Source organism: Thunnus albacares, chromosome 12 (assembly GCF_914725855.1).
Source record: "Thunnus albacares chromosome 12, fThuAlb1.1, whole genome shotgun sequence".
Taxonomy (NCBI): domain Eukaryota; kingdom Metazoa; phylum Chordata; class Actinopteri; order Scombriformes; family Scombridae; genus Thunnus; species Thunnus albacares.
The window spans coordinates 16577153-16594384 of NC_058117.1; the positions used below are offsets into that span (position 1 = coordinate 16577153).

At 40.4% G+C, this 17232-nt stretch overlaps 1 protein-coding gene across 1 annotated transcript in view; it reads right to left on the reverse strand.

Moving 5' to 3' along the window:
* Nucleotides 1-1206: 1206 nt before the first annotated feature.
* cdh2 (cadherin 2, type 1, N-cadherin (neuronal)) overlaps nucleotides 1207-17232 on the reverse strand; it is a 60529-nt gene continuing 44503 nt past the window's right edge. Inside the window, exons 6-16 of the mRNA XM_044367650.1 lie at nucleotides 16751-16895; nucleotides 16195-16367; nucleotides 14573-14710; nucleotides 13923-14108; nucleotides 12946-13199; nucleotides 11993-12135; nucleotides 10684-10917; nucleotides 9493-9726; nucleotides 9121-9260; nucleotides 4697-4861; nucleotides 1207-1986 (exon numbers count right to left, since the gene is read on the reverse strand). Coding sequence (XP_044223585.1) covers nucleotides 1780-1986; nucleotides 4697-4861; nucleotides 9121-9260; nucleotides 9493-9726; nucleotides 10684-10917; nucleotides 11993-12135; nucleotides 12946-13199; nucleotides 13923-14108; nucleotides 14573-14710; nucleotides 16195-16367; nucleotides 16751-16895 — 2019 coding nt within the window. The 3' untranslated portion in view covers nucleotides 1207-1779. The remainder of the gene's footprint in view (nucleotides 1987-4696; nucleotides 4862-9120; nucleotides 9261-9492; nucleotides 9727-10683; nucleotides 10918-11992; nucleotides 12136-12945; nucleotides 13200-13922; nucleotides 14109-14572; nucleotides 14711-16194; nucleotides 16368-16750; nucleotides 16896-17232) is intronic.

Here is a 17232-nt window from a genome sequence, read left to right on the forward strand (position 1 = left end):
TCCCTAGAGGCAGTTTTTGGAGGGGTTCTTCATTTTGAGGTCAAGCACAATCTGACCTACAGTACTTTACAGTACAAACCCCTGCAAGCACACAGGTACTGGATGGATTTGGTGTTTTTCATGAGCTTCTGACCTTGACTTGGTATAGGGACACATAGATAGTGTTATAGAAATTAGCTTATTGTTTTCATCTTAGCCTGCGAGGTACACAATTTATCATCTATGGTCTGGTATGGGCCATTAGCATTTTGCTTTACACAATGTGTGCAACCAACAAATAAGTAAGGGTGTAAATGATTTATTCTCCCCTGTGGTAAAATACTGTACAATGAACTACTTTTTGTTTAAAGCTTTTGTCCTTTGAGATAGATTGCACAATTCGCTATCTAATTAAGCCTCTGCAACAATGCTGAACTTAAGTAAAACAAATAAATAAAGAGGCAGTTTTTAGCTCCAAAATTAGCATTTTATTTCGATGGTTGGGGTCAGAGATGTATAATTTGTTTTCCAGTACATATGGTTATCCACACGGCTTAAGTCCAAAACCTTTTCCAGTCTTAAAGCTGATTCAGTAATTAGTGCCTAGCATGTCATGCCACCCCACCCCACCCCCCTTTTTGGTACAAATTCAACAGTTGTGCTGACAAGATCACTACTTTTTAATTTTTATCAATGTGTTTTTTTCATGTTTTATACAAAAAACTCTCTTAGCTTCTACACATTTAATGTCACCCAGATTTTTATTTTTTTTTTTCACTTTGTAAATAAATTTGGGAAACAACATTTGTCATTTTTGTTGTCATGAAAAGATAAAAACATGCAAAAAAATTTGAATTTGTAGTCCAAATTATACATTTACAAGTTTGGAACTTTTTGCACTTCTTCATATACTACATCAAAAGAAAAGATAAAGAAAAAAACATTATGTACACACATCTTTTTACAGTGAAGTAAAACTTGAAAATATCAGATGATGACTAAGGCAAATGAAGTGTACATAGATTAGACCAAAACAGTTTTTTTTTGTTGTTTTTGTAAAATACTACATCACTTCAGAAAAAAAAAGAAAACAAAAATCTGCTACAAAAGTATGATTCATAACTCCCTTTATTTGCAACCAGCTGCATAATTTTAATTTTTTAGTGAAAAAGTCTAGAAGTCTAGCGTACTGTACAGTGCTGCTCTTAATTGTTTTTCTTTCCAACCAAGCTAACAGATGATCCTTCATTTCTTCGTCTTTGTAGTTTATTTAAATAATCTTCAACAAACAGGAGCATTGTGTAACCAAAGAAAAAAAGCATGTAGAAGCATACCAGAGTGTAACATACTTTGTTTGAAATCACTCCAAAAGTCAGTACCATTAAAGCCTTGAACATAAAACTAATCATTTAGATCCAAAAAAATGTACAAAAAGGCACATTATATCCCAGTGCTTCTGTACTGTGAAATTCAAGTGTAACTGAGCGCATTCAATACCAACAGTCCAAGTGGTGACAGTCCACCAGTGTTCCCTCCCATATTCTCCATAACTGGAGCACAGCCTATGCCTAAGCTTTCAACAAGCATATGTATGCGTAGACTACAACAATAAGCCTAGGTTGGTTGTTTTTGAAAAAAATTCAGAATCAATGTAATTTTTGTTTCTTTTCTGTCACAGTTCCGTAACTCTCTTAGGGAATATCAGTATGTCAGAACCTGTCCGTGTCCATCAACAGGAAATCTTTCCTTTTCTTCATTTTTTTTTTCATCTTTTCATCCTTCAAGGAGTGGCTGTGTGTCCTACTCATCACTTCCACCGTACATGTCTGCCAGTTTTCTAAAGCGAGGGCCCCAGTCGTTGAGGTAATCGTAGTCCTGGTCGCCCCCGCTGCTGGAGGAGTTGAGGGAGCTTAGGGAGCCAGCTGTGGAGCCGCTGCCCTCGTAGTCGAACACTAGCAGGGAGTCGTAGGGAGGAGCGGTGGGGTCGTTGTCTGCTGCCTTAAGTCCCTGTACAGAAGGGAATAAAACCACGGTTAGATGAAAAGATTAAAACACTGCTTGCAACAAGGAGTGAGCCGCATCAACACAGCTCCCCCTCCCCCCCTACTGCTGCACACAAACAGGCTAATCTATCCTAAAACCAGTTGGTGCTTCTCCCTCCACTTGTTCAGGAAATCAGGTTCTTGTCCGGATTAATCAGGCTCTGGTGTTCATGTGAGTTTCCTCTGTGTTTTGGTTGGGATTCTCCTGATGTTTCTGGGTTGTAGGATTATCCAGTGCTTGATCAAAAGCCAATATTGAGCATGACCAGCAGCCTCAGACGACTGGAATCATCCCCCCTTCCCCCACTGACCCTTGTGCCAGCCCCCACCCTCCCTCTCTCTTCAAGAGCCTTGATACTGTGGCACTGATACTCCTATAATCATCTACAGATAGCAGTATCTTTCATATTTCATATTTATCTGTCTCCCGCCTAAACAGTAGCAGTATGCGCTGAGCTCATCTGTGGCAGAGGTGAGGCGATAATGTGTGTGTGCCATGCATGTGTTATCTAGGCGGCTCATGGTGCTGCAGGTGGGAGTGGTTCTATTTTGAAGATTGCGCTCAACATTCCCAGAAATCCTCATAGCATCATGAGAGGTCCTTATGGATTGTTATTGATTTTCAGCCTCATTCCCTAACAGGACTCTGGAGACTTGATGGATTGCTAATCTAGGAGTTGAGATGTGCTTTGACCATGAACCACTTTGGATCCAAGCCTGGTTTCTCCTCTCTTATTGCCACAACTGAAGACACCTAACAAATAATAAATGAATTAAGTGGAGCAACATAACACAGAGAAACGAGACCTCAGCTCACTGGGAACTTGTCAAAGATTTATGGTATCCTCTGCGCTGCCATTATGGCGCTGAAATGCTCTCAAATAAAAAGATGGATTGAATTAAAGTGCCTGGGCACTTAGTGATTATTTTCCACTTGTTAGCTTTCGTTAAGTATTTGCTCAGGGCTGTGGTGCTGATAATTTGGTGGGAAATATGACAGATGGATCGTTCATTACAATTACAACCATAATCGCTCTGCTGGTTATAGCCCCCTCCATCTACAACCAAAACCCCACTGGCAGTTTCATAAGGTTAGTCAATCACACAACTCAGCCCCGTAATTTCATTATAACTGAGTCATCCACTGTGCTGCAGACAATCACGACTCTCAGTGAAATGGTGTAGTGTCCTCACATTTCGGAGTCACTCTGTCCTGTAGATAACAAAAGAAATGTGTAATCAAACTGACTGGTATTTCTATTCACAGCAGACAACCTTGGCGAGGCTGAAACGAGGCACTATGCAAAACAATGACTGCAATCACTTCAGCTTTGTCTCCCTCTGAGGCACTGTGTCCACCTGTGACCAACAGAGGTCACGTCAAGTTGGTGCTAATGTATTTAATGTTACCCCTCCCCCCTCTGTGGGAACTGACCAGGAGTTGACTAATAGACCTTTGTTTGTCTGACTGTAGGGTTAAAGTCCTTATGCTAAATCTACGCCTAATTTTTTTGTCCCTCTAATTTAATTAAGAGCCACAAGCTCCCGGGGCATGTGCACTTTTCAGGATGGAGATCAGACCCACTACCCCCCTCCCCCCTCCTCCTCCTCTCCGCCTCCCTGCTCCGCTGGCAGCAAGCCCTTATCAGTTAGGTCAGATTCCAGCTCCATGTGAGCGCTGGAGCTACCATGACTGAGCTTTAGCAACAGTCAAATCTGAGACTAAAAACAGATCAACATTGCCTGGTTGCAGCGAGCGTTTCTGGGTCAGGACTTGAAACGGCTCTGAGGTCTGAGAATGTTAAAATAACGTGTAAAAACAAGTGTGTTGAAGAACGGTGTGCACTGTCAAGACTTTTCTTTATTGAACAGTGCAAGACATTACTTTTCACCCAATATCAACTGTTACAACAAGTGTATTAGGTGTATTCATGACACACGGCGAGAGTGAAAATGAGTGGTGCCAGGGTAAAAGGATCTGAGAGATAGATGGTTCAGGGAGCAGCGCTGAAAGATCAAGTTCTAATCTAAAAACGTGGGCGCCATCCAAAAACTAGGAGAGAACTCCATTTGTAATGCTGTGAAACTCTTGTCTGTTGGAGATTGTGAAAAATACATGACTGCTCTTTTCATTTTACATTCTCCCTTCATGCTGGAGTCAATGATGGCCTCAGGCAAACGAGGGCACTCTGAACAGTGCACGCCAATAGAAAGCCAATGTATTGCTTCTCACATCTCCCATTTCTATGCTGACACATCTGTAGCTCTACTTTGGCAGAAAGAGAGGAGAAAAACAATTATATCTAAGTGAGTTAGCATCATGTACTTTTCTGGCTTTATACATGTCTGAACAGATATATGTGAGATGAGAAAAGTTTCTACTTTCTGCTGGGAAAAGATGAAAACAATTCAAATAATTTATTCTGTTTTGAGTGTTTCTCTATTCCAGCTGGTGTGTAACTGTATGATAGTCATATGAACCAAAATGTTTATTTAGATACAAGTTTATTATAAGAAAATCATTGGACTTGAAAACTAAATTCAAGCTTTGCGACGGCACTGATCCTTTCGTTTCAGCTCTTTTTGTGGGATTTGATTTCACCATGTGGTAAAACAATCCCAGTTTTCAATAACTCCATATGCTGTGGTGCTGTAGCTGGCCTGTGTCTTTTTACCTCACTGATGAAGTCTCCGATATCTCCAGGGTGGGGTGCTGCTGATCTCATGGGGTACTGTGGCTCGGGGTGGAGGGGTCTCTCGTCTAGACGGCGGATCCCCACAGGCTTGATGGCATCAGGCTCTATCGTGTCTGGCTGCTGGAGCTGACTCAGGTCGTAATCCTGGGGAACACAGACAGACAGACAGATGGGAGTTACTGAGCAGCACTATGAGACCCCAACTTGAGCGTGGTGATTCAAATAGGTAAACACATCTTGTGCTGCGCAGAGAAAGAGAAGTTCAGCTGAGTGGAGGGAAGATTTTTTTAAAAGTTAGACTGCGGCGAGGAGAGTTGAGGGAACACGAGGGAAACTTTAATCTTCTTGTCTGTGAAGCACAAGCCCAGGGACAATTTGACACATTAAAAGAGCCAGCACTGAGGGGGTCCAAACTGAGGACCACATCATACGCTGCAGAGTGTTTGTACTTGTGCGGTATGCTGCAGGAAGGATGTGCAGGCGACTGTTTTGCTCTAATCAATGCCCAGACACGGGATGGTGGATATGCATAAGCCATTGCTAATCCTATTAACATTACCAAGGCAACCTGAATGGCTCGCAGTTTGTGCAAAGTCATGGGCAGGGAAGGAGGAGGAGAAAGAGTGAGGACAGGGAGAAAAAAAAAAAAAAAGAGGTAGGAGAGAAAGAGCTGTGGTGAAGAGCAGAGTAAAGCTGAGCTGAATAACTGGATGGTATCACAGTGACAGCAGATATGATAGAGAAAATGCCATTTGAGAATCAGGGTGTGTGCCTAATAAGCGTGCATGATGGATTGTCCCTCTTTAGAAGATTTTCGGTAATCCATCCATCTCTAATATCCCCCTTCAAAATTGTCTTTGCTCAGTTGCACATGTACCGACACACACACACAGACACTTGCTTGCTGACTCCCAGGGAAAAAAGAGAAGGGCTGCAGACGCTCCAATGTAAAAAAAAGAAAGAAAAAAAAAGAAACATGAGAGTAAATATAAACCTTGTGATGATGGGCAAACAACACAGATATATAAACGCGACAAAGCAATCGTGCATTTGACAAACACCAACTTCACTCCGCGCTAATAAGTTTCATCTCAGATGTAAAACAAACACATTGATTATTCATGTGTAATTTGATTTCATGGGCCATGACAGTAACCCTGAGGCTAGCTGGATAAGAACAATGGTCATCACACATCACGCAGTAACACTATCCATCATCTTTGGTCCATTTCAGTCTGACTCCTGTTTGACCTTCTTTGAGGTCATATACCGGAGGGGTCAGGAGTTGGTGACAGGAATTGCAACAAAGCCATATAATGGCTGAACTAAGCAGGAAGGTCTAATGGCATACCGGGCCCTTCAGGGAATTGATTCCTTACACACGTACAGTGGCCGGGTGAAATGGCTGCCCCTGGCACTAATGACCCACATTCAAACATGGGAGACTGAACACTGCTACGCCTTTCACACTTTATTGTTTGTGAGACGCAGCGCAGCAATTTAAAGCAGAAGTGAGATTATTTATAATCATGCCAAGGCAGCAGTTGGAGTCCAAAATCTCCCTTAAAATATAAAGTGAAGCTTAAAAGGAACATTTTGGCTTAATTTTTTTGTAGTTTTGGCCATCATCCTTACTGGTAACAGTAACACTGTACACACTAGTATATTTGGTGAGATCTAGGAAGGCAACTTTACTAACAATAGCTGTATTATAATACAGGTTTTAAACAAACTCAGTGTCAAACTTCTTTGGAATTAAAACAGAGACAAAACACTTATGAAAAGATCCATCATGGTTTACAGACCAACAAACTGGTCTATGTACAGTACCAGTCAAAAGTTTGGACACACCTTCCCGTTGACTTTAATGAGAAAGTGTGTCTAAACTGTTGACTGGTATTGTATGTAGTCTTATATCTGACTGCTCATGTTTCTTGTTTTTGACTTTCTGGTAGCGATGTCACAGTGATCCTCAGCAATAACGCTGGACAATACAATATCATTGTAAATGTAGGAAATGATTGCTTAAAACTGCAACTCCTGACATATTATAAACTGAAATGACCCTTTAAGAGACCTCACAACTTCTCTTTATCTCAGCTGACAAATAAGTGAGGCAGTTATAGTATCTGCATAAACAGGTCTGATTCGTTTTGTTTCACTGACTGTATAGGATTGAAAAACAAATCAAAACAGTTTCTTCAAAGCCACACTTGCTAAGGTTAATGTGCATCAAATCACTCGGAGGTCATCTGAAGAAGCAGATGACTCATCTCTCTTTTACTTTTTTCACGCAAACATGTGCAGAACAACTTCTCAATTTGCTATTATTTCTGTATTATTTTTTCCATGTCTGGGGAGCACAGCCCGATCAGCTGTCTGCCTTTGATGAAATGAGTGTTTCACAAACCAATACAAACCAGGGCAATGGCAGCAGCAGCTAAAATCATATACTCTGAGAGCGCCCAATGGTCTGACACTTCAATTTCCTCCCCAGCGGGAGATAGGGAGAACAGAGGTGGGCATTATAAGACCACATCGCTGGGAAAGTCAGGTCCATTTTTTACCCAACACTGACTCCCTCGATTCCACAGACAAGACCATTTTCTCCTGGCGCCCTGCCCTCCCCTGCGCCACTCAAAATGGAAGCTTGTTTTCCCTCAATAAATCGCTGCTTTCGCTCGTTTGCCTTTGAGGGGTGTTATATCATGCAACAGTTTCCTTTTCAACATGTTCTGGTCCACAAGTTTGTGCATTTTGTGTGTGAAAGTGAGGATGTGAATACACAAGTGGGTACACTCCCTCCTGCCTAATAACTGGCAGATGTGTAATGGCTTTCCAGTCATATTGTTACCTTAGACAGAGCTTCATTATTGCGCCACAGCAGATGCCTGTCTCTAAATGACATCAGCTTACCAATTACAAGTCTCCAAGGCTAATTTGGCACTGTGCTGGGTCAGACCGGGGTCTCCCGCTTATTTCTGCTATACCTAAGCCACCGGAGCACTTCAGCCAGCAGCAAGAAAATAGCCCATTTGGTATATTACTGCCTTTTTTATGAAATGATTCCGTTCTGCTAACAAGGGGTCATTAGGACAATTGAATTTGTGTCTGTGCATGCCTGATCAGTGCAGGGGGATGCAGAGATGTGACTTTATTGATGCCTGTGGCATTGCTTTTTTATTATGTGGAATTTGTGTGTGTTTGGATTGTGAAGTTAGAACCAGTTCCAGTTGAGAAAACATTTCCAATATTTTCAGAACCAATTGGATCAAAATGTGTTTCCCTTATTGATTCCAAGTTTTGATTCTCTTTTCGAGCTCCTTTCTGCTCTTCCGTAGAAAGAAGTACTATTTCTGCTTTTCAATGAAACTGTGTTACTCCAGTATGAAACACTGTGAGGTGTATTCTAGAGAAGCATAATCAGCAGGACTAACATTAAAAAGGAAGGCATTGTAAGTATATGTATGCTTACAGAAAGTGTCTAGGTGGTCCTGTTTGTCATCATGCTGCTACATGCTTTAATTATACAGACTGCTACTAACAAAGACCAAACACTTGCCTTATGTCACCCTTGTATATGCTGTACAACTGTAGAGTGTGCATGGCTAGGTGTTTGGAATTTTTTTGATACTGGTGCTGATATCATAGCTGAGTTTCATTACAGATTCAGATACAAAAGTTACACTTTTTGAGATACTGTAATTTCCTGTGTTTAATTAATGAAAATTATGAAGAAAAATATATTGTTGATGACTTTTTCTAGTACATTTTCTGCCCACGAATAAAAAACAAATGATAATGTGAAAGACAGACAAATGGACAAATGAATTAATAACTGTTTCAATGCAGAGTGTTATTTAACAACCTGCAAGCATCTGTGGAATCACACACTAGAGCCATAGCTCCTGATTAGTAAACCATTATCCTCTGCTGCACAAAAATATCTGTTAAATATACACTATTTCTCTGTCATTAATGAAAAAACAGATTTATGGGCTAAATCCATCTACAATTCACTCCCAATTAGACAAGAGGAGGCAACAAAACAGTTGTGACAAACTGCAAAAACATGCAGACTAGTATGCTGATATTTATCAAAAGATAAGCTAATGTAACATTATCAATGGCAAGTGAATGTAATGTTATGGCTATCTTTTGTGTTGCTATCAGAAGGAATAAGCAAGATCTGAATTCCAGGATTCAAATTCATATGTTGCTAAATCCTGATTGGTGCATGGAAGTCTGTGACATCACCTTTTCTCAACAAGCCACGCCCACTTCAACACAGTGAGAAGACAACACAGACACAAATCTTTCAACTGAAATAACCAAAAGTCTTCTAACTTTGGTAAAAAAAAAACAAAACAAAAAACAAAGCTTGTGTATCACATCATTCTTACCTGATCCTCCTCTCCTCCACCTTCTTCATCATACTTGAGAATGTTGTCTCTCACATCGTCCTCAGGATCAATGAGGAGCTGCTTGGCCTGACGCTCTTTGTCGCGGCGCTTCATCCACACCACAAACAGCAGCACAAGAACTGACAGACAGACAGAGAGGGATCTCATATTACAAAACATAATAACTTACATATTTTCATACAAATGTAATCGGATCTGATGTTTTAGAGCCTGGATGGGGGCCTGATCAAGGCTATCTTTTTGATAATCCTACAGTAATCTAGTGGTATCTCGGATAATATTTAGCTGTCTTTATAATCCCCGTGTGTGTTAGTGTGACGAGCTATTTGAGAGGGGCACTGAGACACTCACTGAGGAGGATGATGATGCAGAGGAGGATGGAAATGATGGCGCCTGTGCCCAGACCGGCGGCCATGATGTGTTGCTGGTCAGTGCAGTCTCCGTTGATGTCACACTGGCACACTTTAATCCGCAGGTAGGAGGTGTTGGACATGGGCAGGTTGCCCGAGTCTGTGATTATGATGGGGAGCTCATAGATACCACTTTCAAGAAAGCCGATCTTTAGGCTCAGCTGAGCGTAGTCACCTGCAAGACAAAGAGGAGAAACGACAGAAAGAGTGAATGAGTGATACACGATGGCTCTGTGTTTCATACAAAATATATTTGGAGTGGCAAGTGCAGAGATTAAGTGAATGTAAGTAAGTATAAGAATAAAATAACACCCTATTTCTTAAGCAAAGAAGTCATTCAGGTGGGATTAAATCAAAACTCTGAATAGTCACTTGTATAGACCATGTTCACACTACGATTAAACTCTTATTACCACAAACATGCAGCGTAAATTCCTACCTGGAAGTTGCATCAGCATATCTAATCCAAAACATGGCCAGGATTTAGATTTGGAGCTTACAAATCTACTGAATACCTTTTGATAATGCTGCTTAGGCTAAATTCCCAGCTGCGATAATCCATATGCCATTATCCTATTAAGATATATTCACTGTGTTTCAACTCACACTATCTAACAGCTAACACACAACAAATGAATTCTTCCACTCATATCTTTGCTTCAAATTAGCATAAACAATTAATGGCTGCGTGTTAAGGCTAACATTAAGGCTAATATTGTATTGCTGGTCACAGCTCTAGAGTACCTGCCCCCTCTGCAGCATGCTGTTCACACACATTTCCTAAGTGTTGCTCAGAAGAATCACACATCAGTGTCAAGCTTTAATTACAAAATAACAGACTGATGAATGTTGTACATATTGTTAGATATTCTACAGTTTTCTAATTAATTAATAAGTGCCACTAATTGAAAAATGATTGAAAAATGAATCTGCTCTTCTTTTATTTTCCAGTGATGAATACAAATGTGGGCCATAGCAGGCAAAATGACGATTAGGTGCATTTCATTCTCTTAAAAATAGCCCAGTAAAATGAATGTATAAAAAAAGATTTGCGCTGCTCGAATGCAGTGTATAAACAGCCTAATATGAATCTGTTTAGAGTCACTGATGTGATATGTACTCTGTGTCTTACCACTGATTCTTGTGATGGTCCAGTTTCTCCTAACATCAGAGGGCCGGTGGGCTAACTCAAAGGCGAACGGTCCAGCGTTGGGGTTCAGGTCTCCATCAATCGCAGTGATGTTGATGGCATTTGGCTCTGGCTTTTCGCATATCTCCGCCTCCTGGGGGAACACCCTAGGAGCATTGTCATTGATATCCAGCAGGAAGATCTGGAGAGTACCTGTACCACTTGCTGGAGGTATGCCTGCATGGGTCATTAAAAAAGACACACACACACACACACAATCAGCACATACATATTTATGAGAAAAGGGATTATTAAAAATTACATATGGATGGGAGTATATACTATTGAAATGCCATCTCTCATTCTGCAATCATTATGCAGTCGACAGAGAAAAGTAAAGTATGAAGTTTATTCTTGGGGTGTCATGCTATAATAAGACACTCTAAACAGCTATTTACTCTAGTAGGAGAGGACCCATCCAAACTGCATACTGATCTGAGAATCTAATCTCAAGTGAGGAGGCAGACAGAAAGAGGGAGATATCAGAACATTTGGGTAGTGTGTGAGTGTGAGTGTGTGTGTGTGTCTGAAGAATGTCTTCCTGACGAAGGACACGGGATGGGAATACTAAAGTAGACAAACAGAGCCCACTGTCGTTCCTCTCAGGCTCCTCTATGTATTCACTCAGCTAAGAGGCTTTTTTACCATTCAGGCCACGCTCAAAGGAGCTAGTCATCCAATCCTGACCCATTAATGCTGAGAAACCTCTTTATTGATAGAGTTTTTAAGCCTATTGGCCTAAGCTATGCTCCGTAGAACAGGGTAAACCTGAACAGAGGTAAATCCCGCCAGTGCAGGGAAGAGGTGAATGTATCCACATGCTGGATGGTTCTAGGGATTGCTAGCACATTAACCTTCAACTAAGGTGGTCAGTGTTCCAGACATGCCAAGTGCCTGGTACAAGCTTGACCTTCAAACATGGAAGATGTCTTTGTGGCTGTAACTGAGATAGTTTTCCCTCAGCAGATATGGTGCGTTTGTGCACTGGCTTCAGGTGAAAAACATCACAGAGGTGGTCAAAGTGATACTAGGTGGAAGATTGACCTTTGAGAGGTAGGCTACATTAGACATCCGCTAGGCTTCCTTTTGAAAAGGCAGCATTATCTCCTCCTGAATGCTCTAACAATAATGGCCTAGAATAGAGTGCTTGTGTAACAGCCTGGCTAAAACACCTAGACCATGTAACCGGTGCATCAAAGGATCTCAACAAGGTATTTTTGGGAACTGCAGTGCCACTTGAATGGTTACATACCGTTGTCAGTAGCCAGGAATGTTGCATTGTACAAACTGTTCTTCACAAAGGGTGATTCTCGGTCCAAAATGGCAATTGTTGTGATTTGACCAGTGACAGAGTCAATCCTTAGCCAGTTGGCTGGATCTGACAGTTTGGAGTATCTGAGGAAAGACAAAAAAAGAGTGATTCATAATCCTTACTATTCACATTATCCTTAATTTCAAGTCAGCAATTATCTCTTTTTTTTTAAGTAGTCAGAAAGTTTAAAGGGTTCAATCTTATCTTCTGCAGAAGGAAATCTTGTTTTAAACCTTGGTGAATATAGTCTCCAATTCCAGTTTGGGATCTCTTTCTTCTAAAAATGCTTTTGTTTTTGTTTGTTTACATGGAATAAATATTTTAGCTGTCATGCATTTTGCATAATTATTCAAACTTTTGAGAACAGTCTCACAGGGGAGACCAAACTGGCTTGTTGTCATCAGTAGCTCAAATTAATTTGTAGGACAAACTGTGGAATTACAAAACTAGCTTATTTCACATGGACTGTTTTCAGGCAGATAAACTCTTCCACTGCCAAACAGCTGTGAGGCTGAGTAAGGCAAGGAATCTGAGGATGAAAAGGGGAAAAAAATTGGCCTTGTTCAACAAGAATGAGAAGGAGACGTGCTGACAGTGTAGTGTTATTTGAGGAGGATTGATGGCCAGAGTGAACAGTCAACTCAACCAATCATGTCACTCCAGTTTCACACATAGCCTACTAGTGTCCTCATTGCTGTGTTGATAAAACATGTGGGATTTAAACATCTGGCACAGATGTTTAAGAGAGAACAGACATTGCAGGATATGAAACTAACTTTAAATGCCAGAGGAATTCTTCAAATTTTCCACATTTGTGGACTGGATTTGATTTCTTTGAAGATGTGTGAAGTTTCAATCAGGCAGCTCTGCTTCTTTTTTAGTGTAAAATCTACCTGATGGTTTGCTGCATGAAACGATCAGGATCCTGTGCAGTGAAGGTAGTCAGCGCTGACTCAGGCAACACTCCCTCTTCCAGTTTAATGAGTTTGGGGTTGGGCTCGAAGTAGGGGCTCTCATTGACGTCTATCACTCTGATGGAGACTGTGGCAGTGGACTGACGAGGAGAGTGGATGCCTCTGGCAAGGGGAACCTCGTTCCTCGCTTCCACTGTCAGTACATACGTCCTACTGATTTCATAGTCAATAGGCTGGAAAAACAAAGAAGATATATATAGTCACACATCACAATTCAAAAAAATTTTAACAGAAAGAAATCACATTACTTTGTTGGTTGTGTGAAACTAGTGAGAGGGCATTTAAAGAGTTAAAGTATTTTCTTCCTCTTGCCTGAAAATGGTATTGTGAAAGCTCACAACAGACAATGAGATCTGATAGAGAAAATATGTTATTCTGTGGTCAGATGAAGGAAACAACAGAAAGCAAGCTGGTGTTAGAGTTGTGCAACCAATCAATTTAATTTGAAATGTCTTCTGAATTTAAAAATTATGTTCTGTGCTTGAAATATGTTTATTGCAAATATAAACATAATTCAAGCTGAGAATACAGGACTCAAATTAATTTGGCTGATAGCACAGCTCTTAGTATCTTACTAGTCATTATCAGTAAATTAAACTTCAGAAGAGGCTTCACACAAAATGCTTCAACTTCTTTACACAACAGGACAGTTGCATTGTTAATTGTGTTGTTTATTGTGTTCATTAATTGTGAGCTATGATTCATAACATTCAAGACATATTCTATCAAACAAAAAACAAAAACTTAGAATAATTTCTGAAATAACATAAACCTAAACACAAAAATACAACACAGCTAACTGAATATCATATCTACCACATTATAATGCAGAGCCAACCATCCCCAAACGTCATATAGTACAAGATAAGGGGTAGAGTTTGAAGAGGAGGCCTCACCTTGACTACTGTTACCAGGCCCTCGTTAGTGGTTGGATCAGTGGGCACAGAGAACCTGCCGGTGGGGTCGCCTCCGGTGATTTTGTAGACAGCATTCCAGGCCGGCGTGTTGGGCTGGTCCTTGTCAGTCACCGTCAGGTTGGCCACGATGACATTCACACGGTTTTCAGGCACCTCGCCGAAAAACTGCATGAATAAACCATGAACGTACACAGCAGCTAGCTGTTAGTGATACTGCTGTGGCAGCAGAAAATACACTGATCCCTGCCTCACACAGCACAGCAGGACCAATCTTGGGTAAATAGACATCTAAGGTAACTTATCATGTCGTCATGGTCATCTCATTCCCTGTCCTCCCCTGATAGCACAACAGTAGCATTACAAATTTCAGTGATTCACGAGCACATTAAGTGCCTCTTTCAGTCGGGCAGACATCCCCGTAGTTGCATGTGTCAACATTTGGAGGGGAATATAACACTTTACGCATGGCTGACTACTTGTGTATCTGTATGGTTTCTGAAATGCTGGGCAAGCAGAACCAGGTAAGTGAGCAGGACTGACGGTTGAGTGCATATATCTACATTGGGGTGAAATGAGGGTCCTTGCGGTGCTTAATGTGTGGATGTATCGGATATGAGTTTGTTTCTTACCGTCTCAGCAGTGAACTCTGGCGGATTGTCATTAATGTCAATGACTCTGATGACAGCAGTGGCTGTGTTGGAGAGGCCATACATGGGGTTGCCCTCCATGTCAGTGGCCTGGATGATCAACGTGTACTGAGGCACTTTCTGGAGAGGCAGGGAAGAGAAACAAAGATTAAAACAACAGATCTTTGAAAATAATATAACAATAATGTAGCCATGTTCGACTGTGGATATTATATTTATTAGGTGCATCTGTGTAATCAAATGAAATCCAATACAATAATCCAGTAATAATAATAAAAATAATCAATTTTTATCTATCATAACTTTAACTCTGGTATTTTTTAAGACTGTAGTTAATAGTTATGTTGTTTTCATCTGCATTATATTAAGAAGTGTTTCCTAACATTCTGCCCCCTCATGTGTGTTAATGAGGACAAAGGATTAAAAAAAAACCATTCAATATAATACAGGTAATTACAACACTACGATACTCTACAGCCTCCAAAATTATAATAAAGTTGAATTAACACCTTTCCACCAGTGTCAAAGAAACCTGAACTTTATAAGCTTCATTAATTTAAGATGCATGTTGCATGATATAGATTTTATAGGTGTCCCTAATAAGATGGTAACTTACTCTACATCAGTATTTATGTGTTTAACTAAAATGAAACAGATCTGATCTGGCTAGCTTCTTAATTATGATGACTAATGGTGGCTTTTTATATAAATCTGATTTATTCCCTATGGGGGAGGTGCGTTTGCGAGTGCATGTGTGAAACTTACACCTCTGCTATGTACGCCATCGTGAAGCTAACAAATGACTCTTTTCACATTAAAAGCCACTCAGGTGATGGACCAGTTGCTAGGTAATGAGAATCGGGCAAATTACTTTCATGGTGGCAACTGGCGGACATAAAACGGCGGCCCCAGGGTGGAAGTGATTGAGCAGCCACCTAGCCAGATTGCCCTCACTAGAATTGCACCAACTGGCTCGAGCTTCATATATTATTTTATTTATTTTCTCACACAGCCATGCGATTCAATTAAATGAAAGAGTGCTAAAATTTACAGCACAGGAAAGAGAGAGATAGAAAGAAAATTTAAGGAAAGGTTTCTGCTTTAGAAACAGAAAGACAGAGAGAGAGAAAGTGAGGGAAGGGAAACATTTAGCTGCGCAGTGATGCGTGCTACCTCCTTGTAATAGTAAATAAGTGTGAAAAGGCCAAGTCCATTTTTACTTCACATTTAGTTGGTAATCAGCAAAATTCACTTTGGCTCATTAGTTCTAAGACAGCCTGGATATTAGCAAAGATACTCAGGCTGTGTTTTGTCTTCATATTTTAAAAATGCACAGCTCATTTATATAAAGATAGAAAATGAATACAATGATAAACATCTACAGCAAGGCATTAAATGCAATATGAAAATGTATTAATATAATGGAAGGCCTTGCAAATGAAAGTCTTAAATACCAATGCAATCATTTTATAATATGTAATAATAAGAAAATAAAAAAAAAAAAATAAATAAAGAGTGGAATTGCAACAACATTACTGTCTATGAAATAAAGACAAAGAAAGCTAAGTCATAAATAAAATAAATAAAGAAAAAGCATCAGTCACCTCTCGGTCCAGGCCTGCCGCCACTGTAATGATGCCTCCTGTTTTATTGTTGATGGTGAACATATTGGAGGTTGGAGTCTCGGGATTCTGAGACAGGATCTTGTAACGCAGCATCCCATTAGCTGTTTTGGGGTCATCTTTGTCAACAGCTGTTACTGTCATAACAAACGTTCCTATTGGATGGAAAGACAGAAACATATAACCATATAAATACTTTAATTTCATCTTTCTATGTTATTTCTATTTTGACTTAACTTTAGTAATCGTCACTGGCAATCAAAAGAGATTAGAAGTCAACAGTACTGTGCTGTATTAAACACTATTAGATTTGCAGTGTTGTAATATAGAGTCCATTGTTCTTCCTTGTAATCTTAAAACACTACTGATCACTTTAATACAGCAGAAGCAAAGTTAATAAAGTGGCCACCCCAGGAATGTCATCAATGCTGTTTGATCTGCTAACAGTATGGCAGCATGTGAAGTCGGGGGCTCAGACTACAGCCGATCGGTTGCTCATACAGTTTGATGCTGCGCTTGGCTTTATACGGTACATTACCTGGCTTGGAACCCTCTGGAACAGTGCCATTCCAGACCTGATGGGTGAACTCGGGTCTGTTGTCGTTCATGTCGATCACATTGATCACAATGTCAATAGGGTTTTCTACCTGGTTGCCGTTCAGGTCCACTGCATGAGCTCTCAGCTGGAAGGAAACATAAACATATCTGGGCTGTAGCAAGCAAATTTGGCATTCCCAACACGGACAAGGATGATCCTTGACTGTGCAAACAATATATTGGGACAAACCACAAACCATTCACTCAATGTCATCCGTTAAACTGCTGTGATGATTAACTCCACTAACAATCACTAAAAGTCTTTTACTATATGTAGCAGACCAAAAAGTTCAGAATATCTTTTTTCAGACAAGCGTGACCAAGGGAGGAATTTTGTTTTTGGTAAAGAACAAGTCTTTCCCACAACTAGCTCTACCATGTGCAGGGCAAAAGAGAAACAGATGTTTAGATTTAGTCAGATAC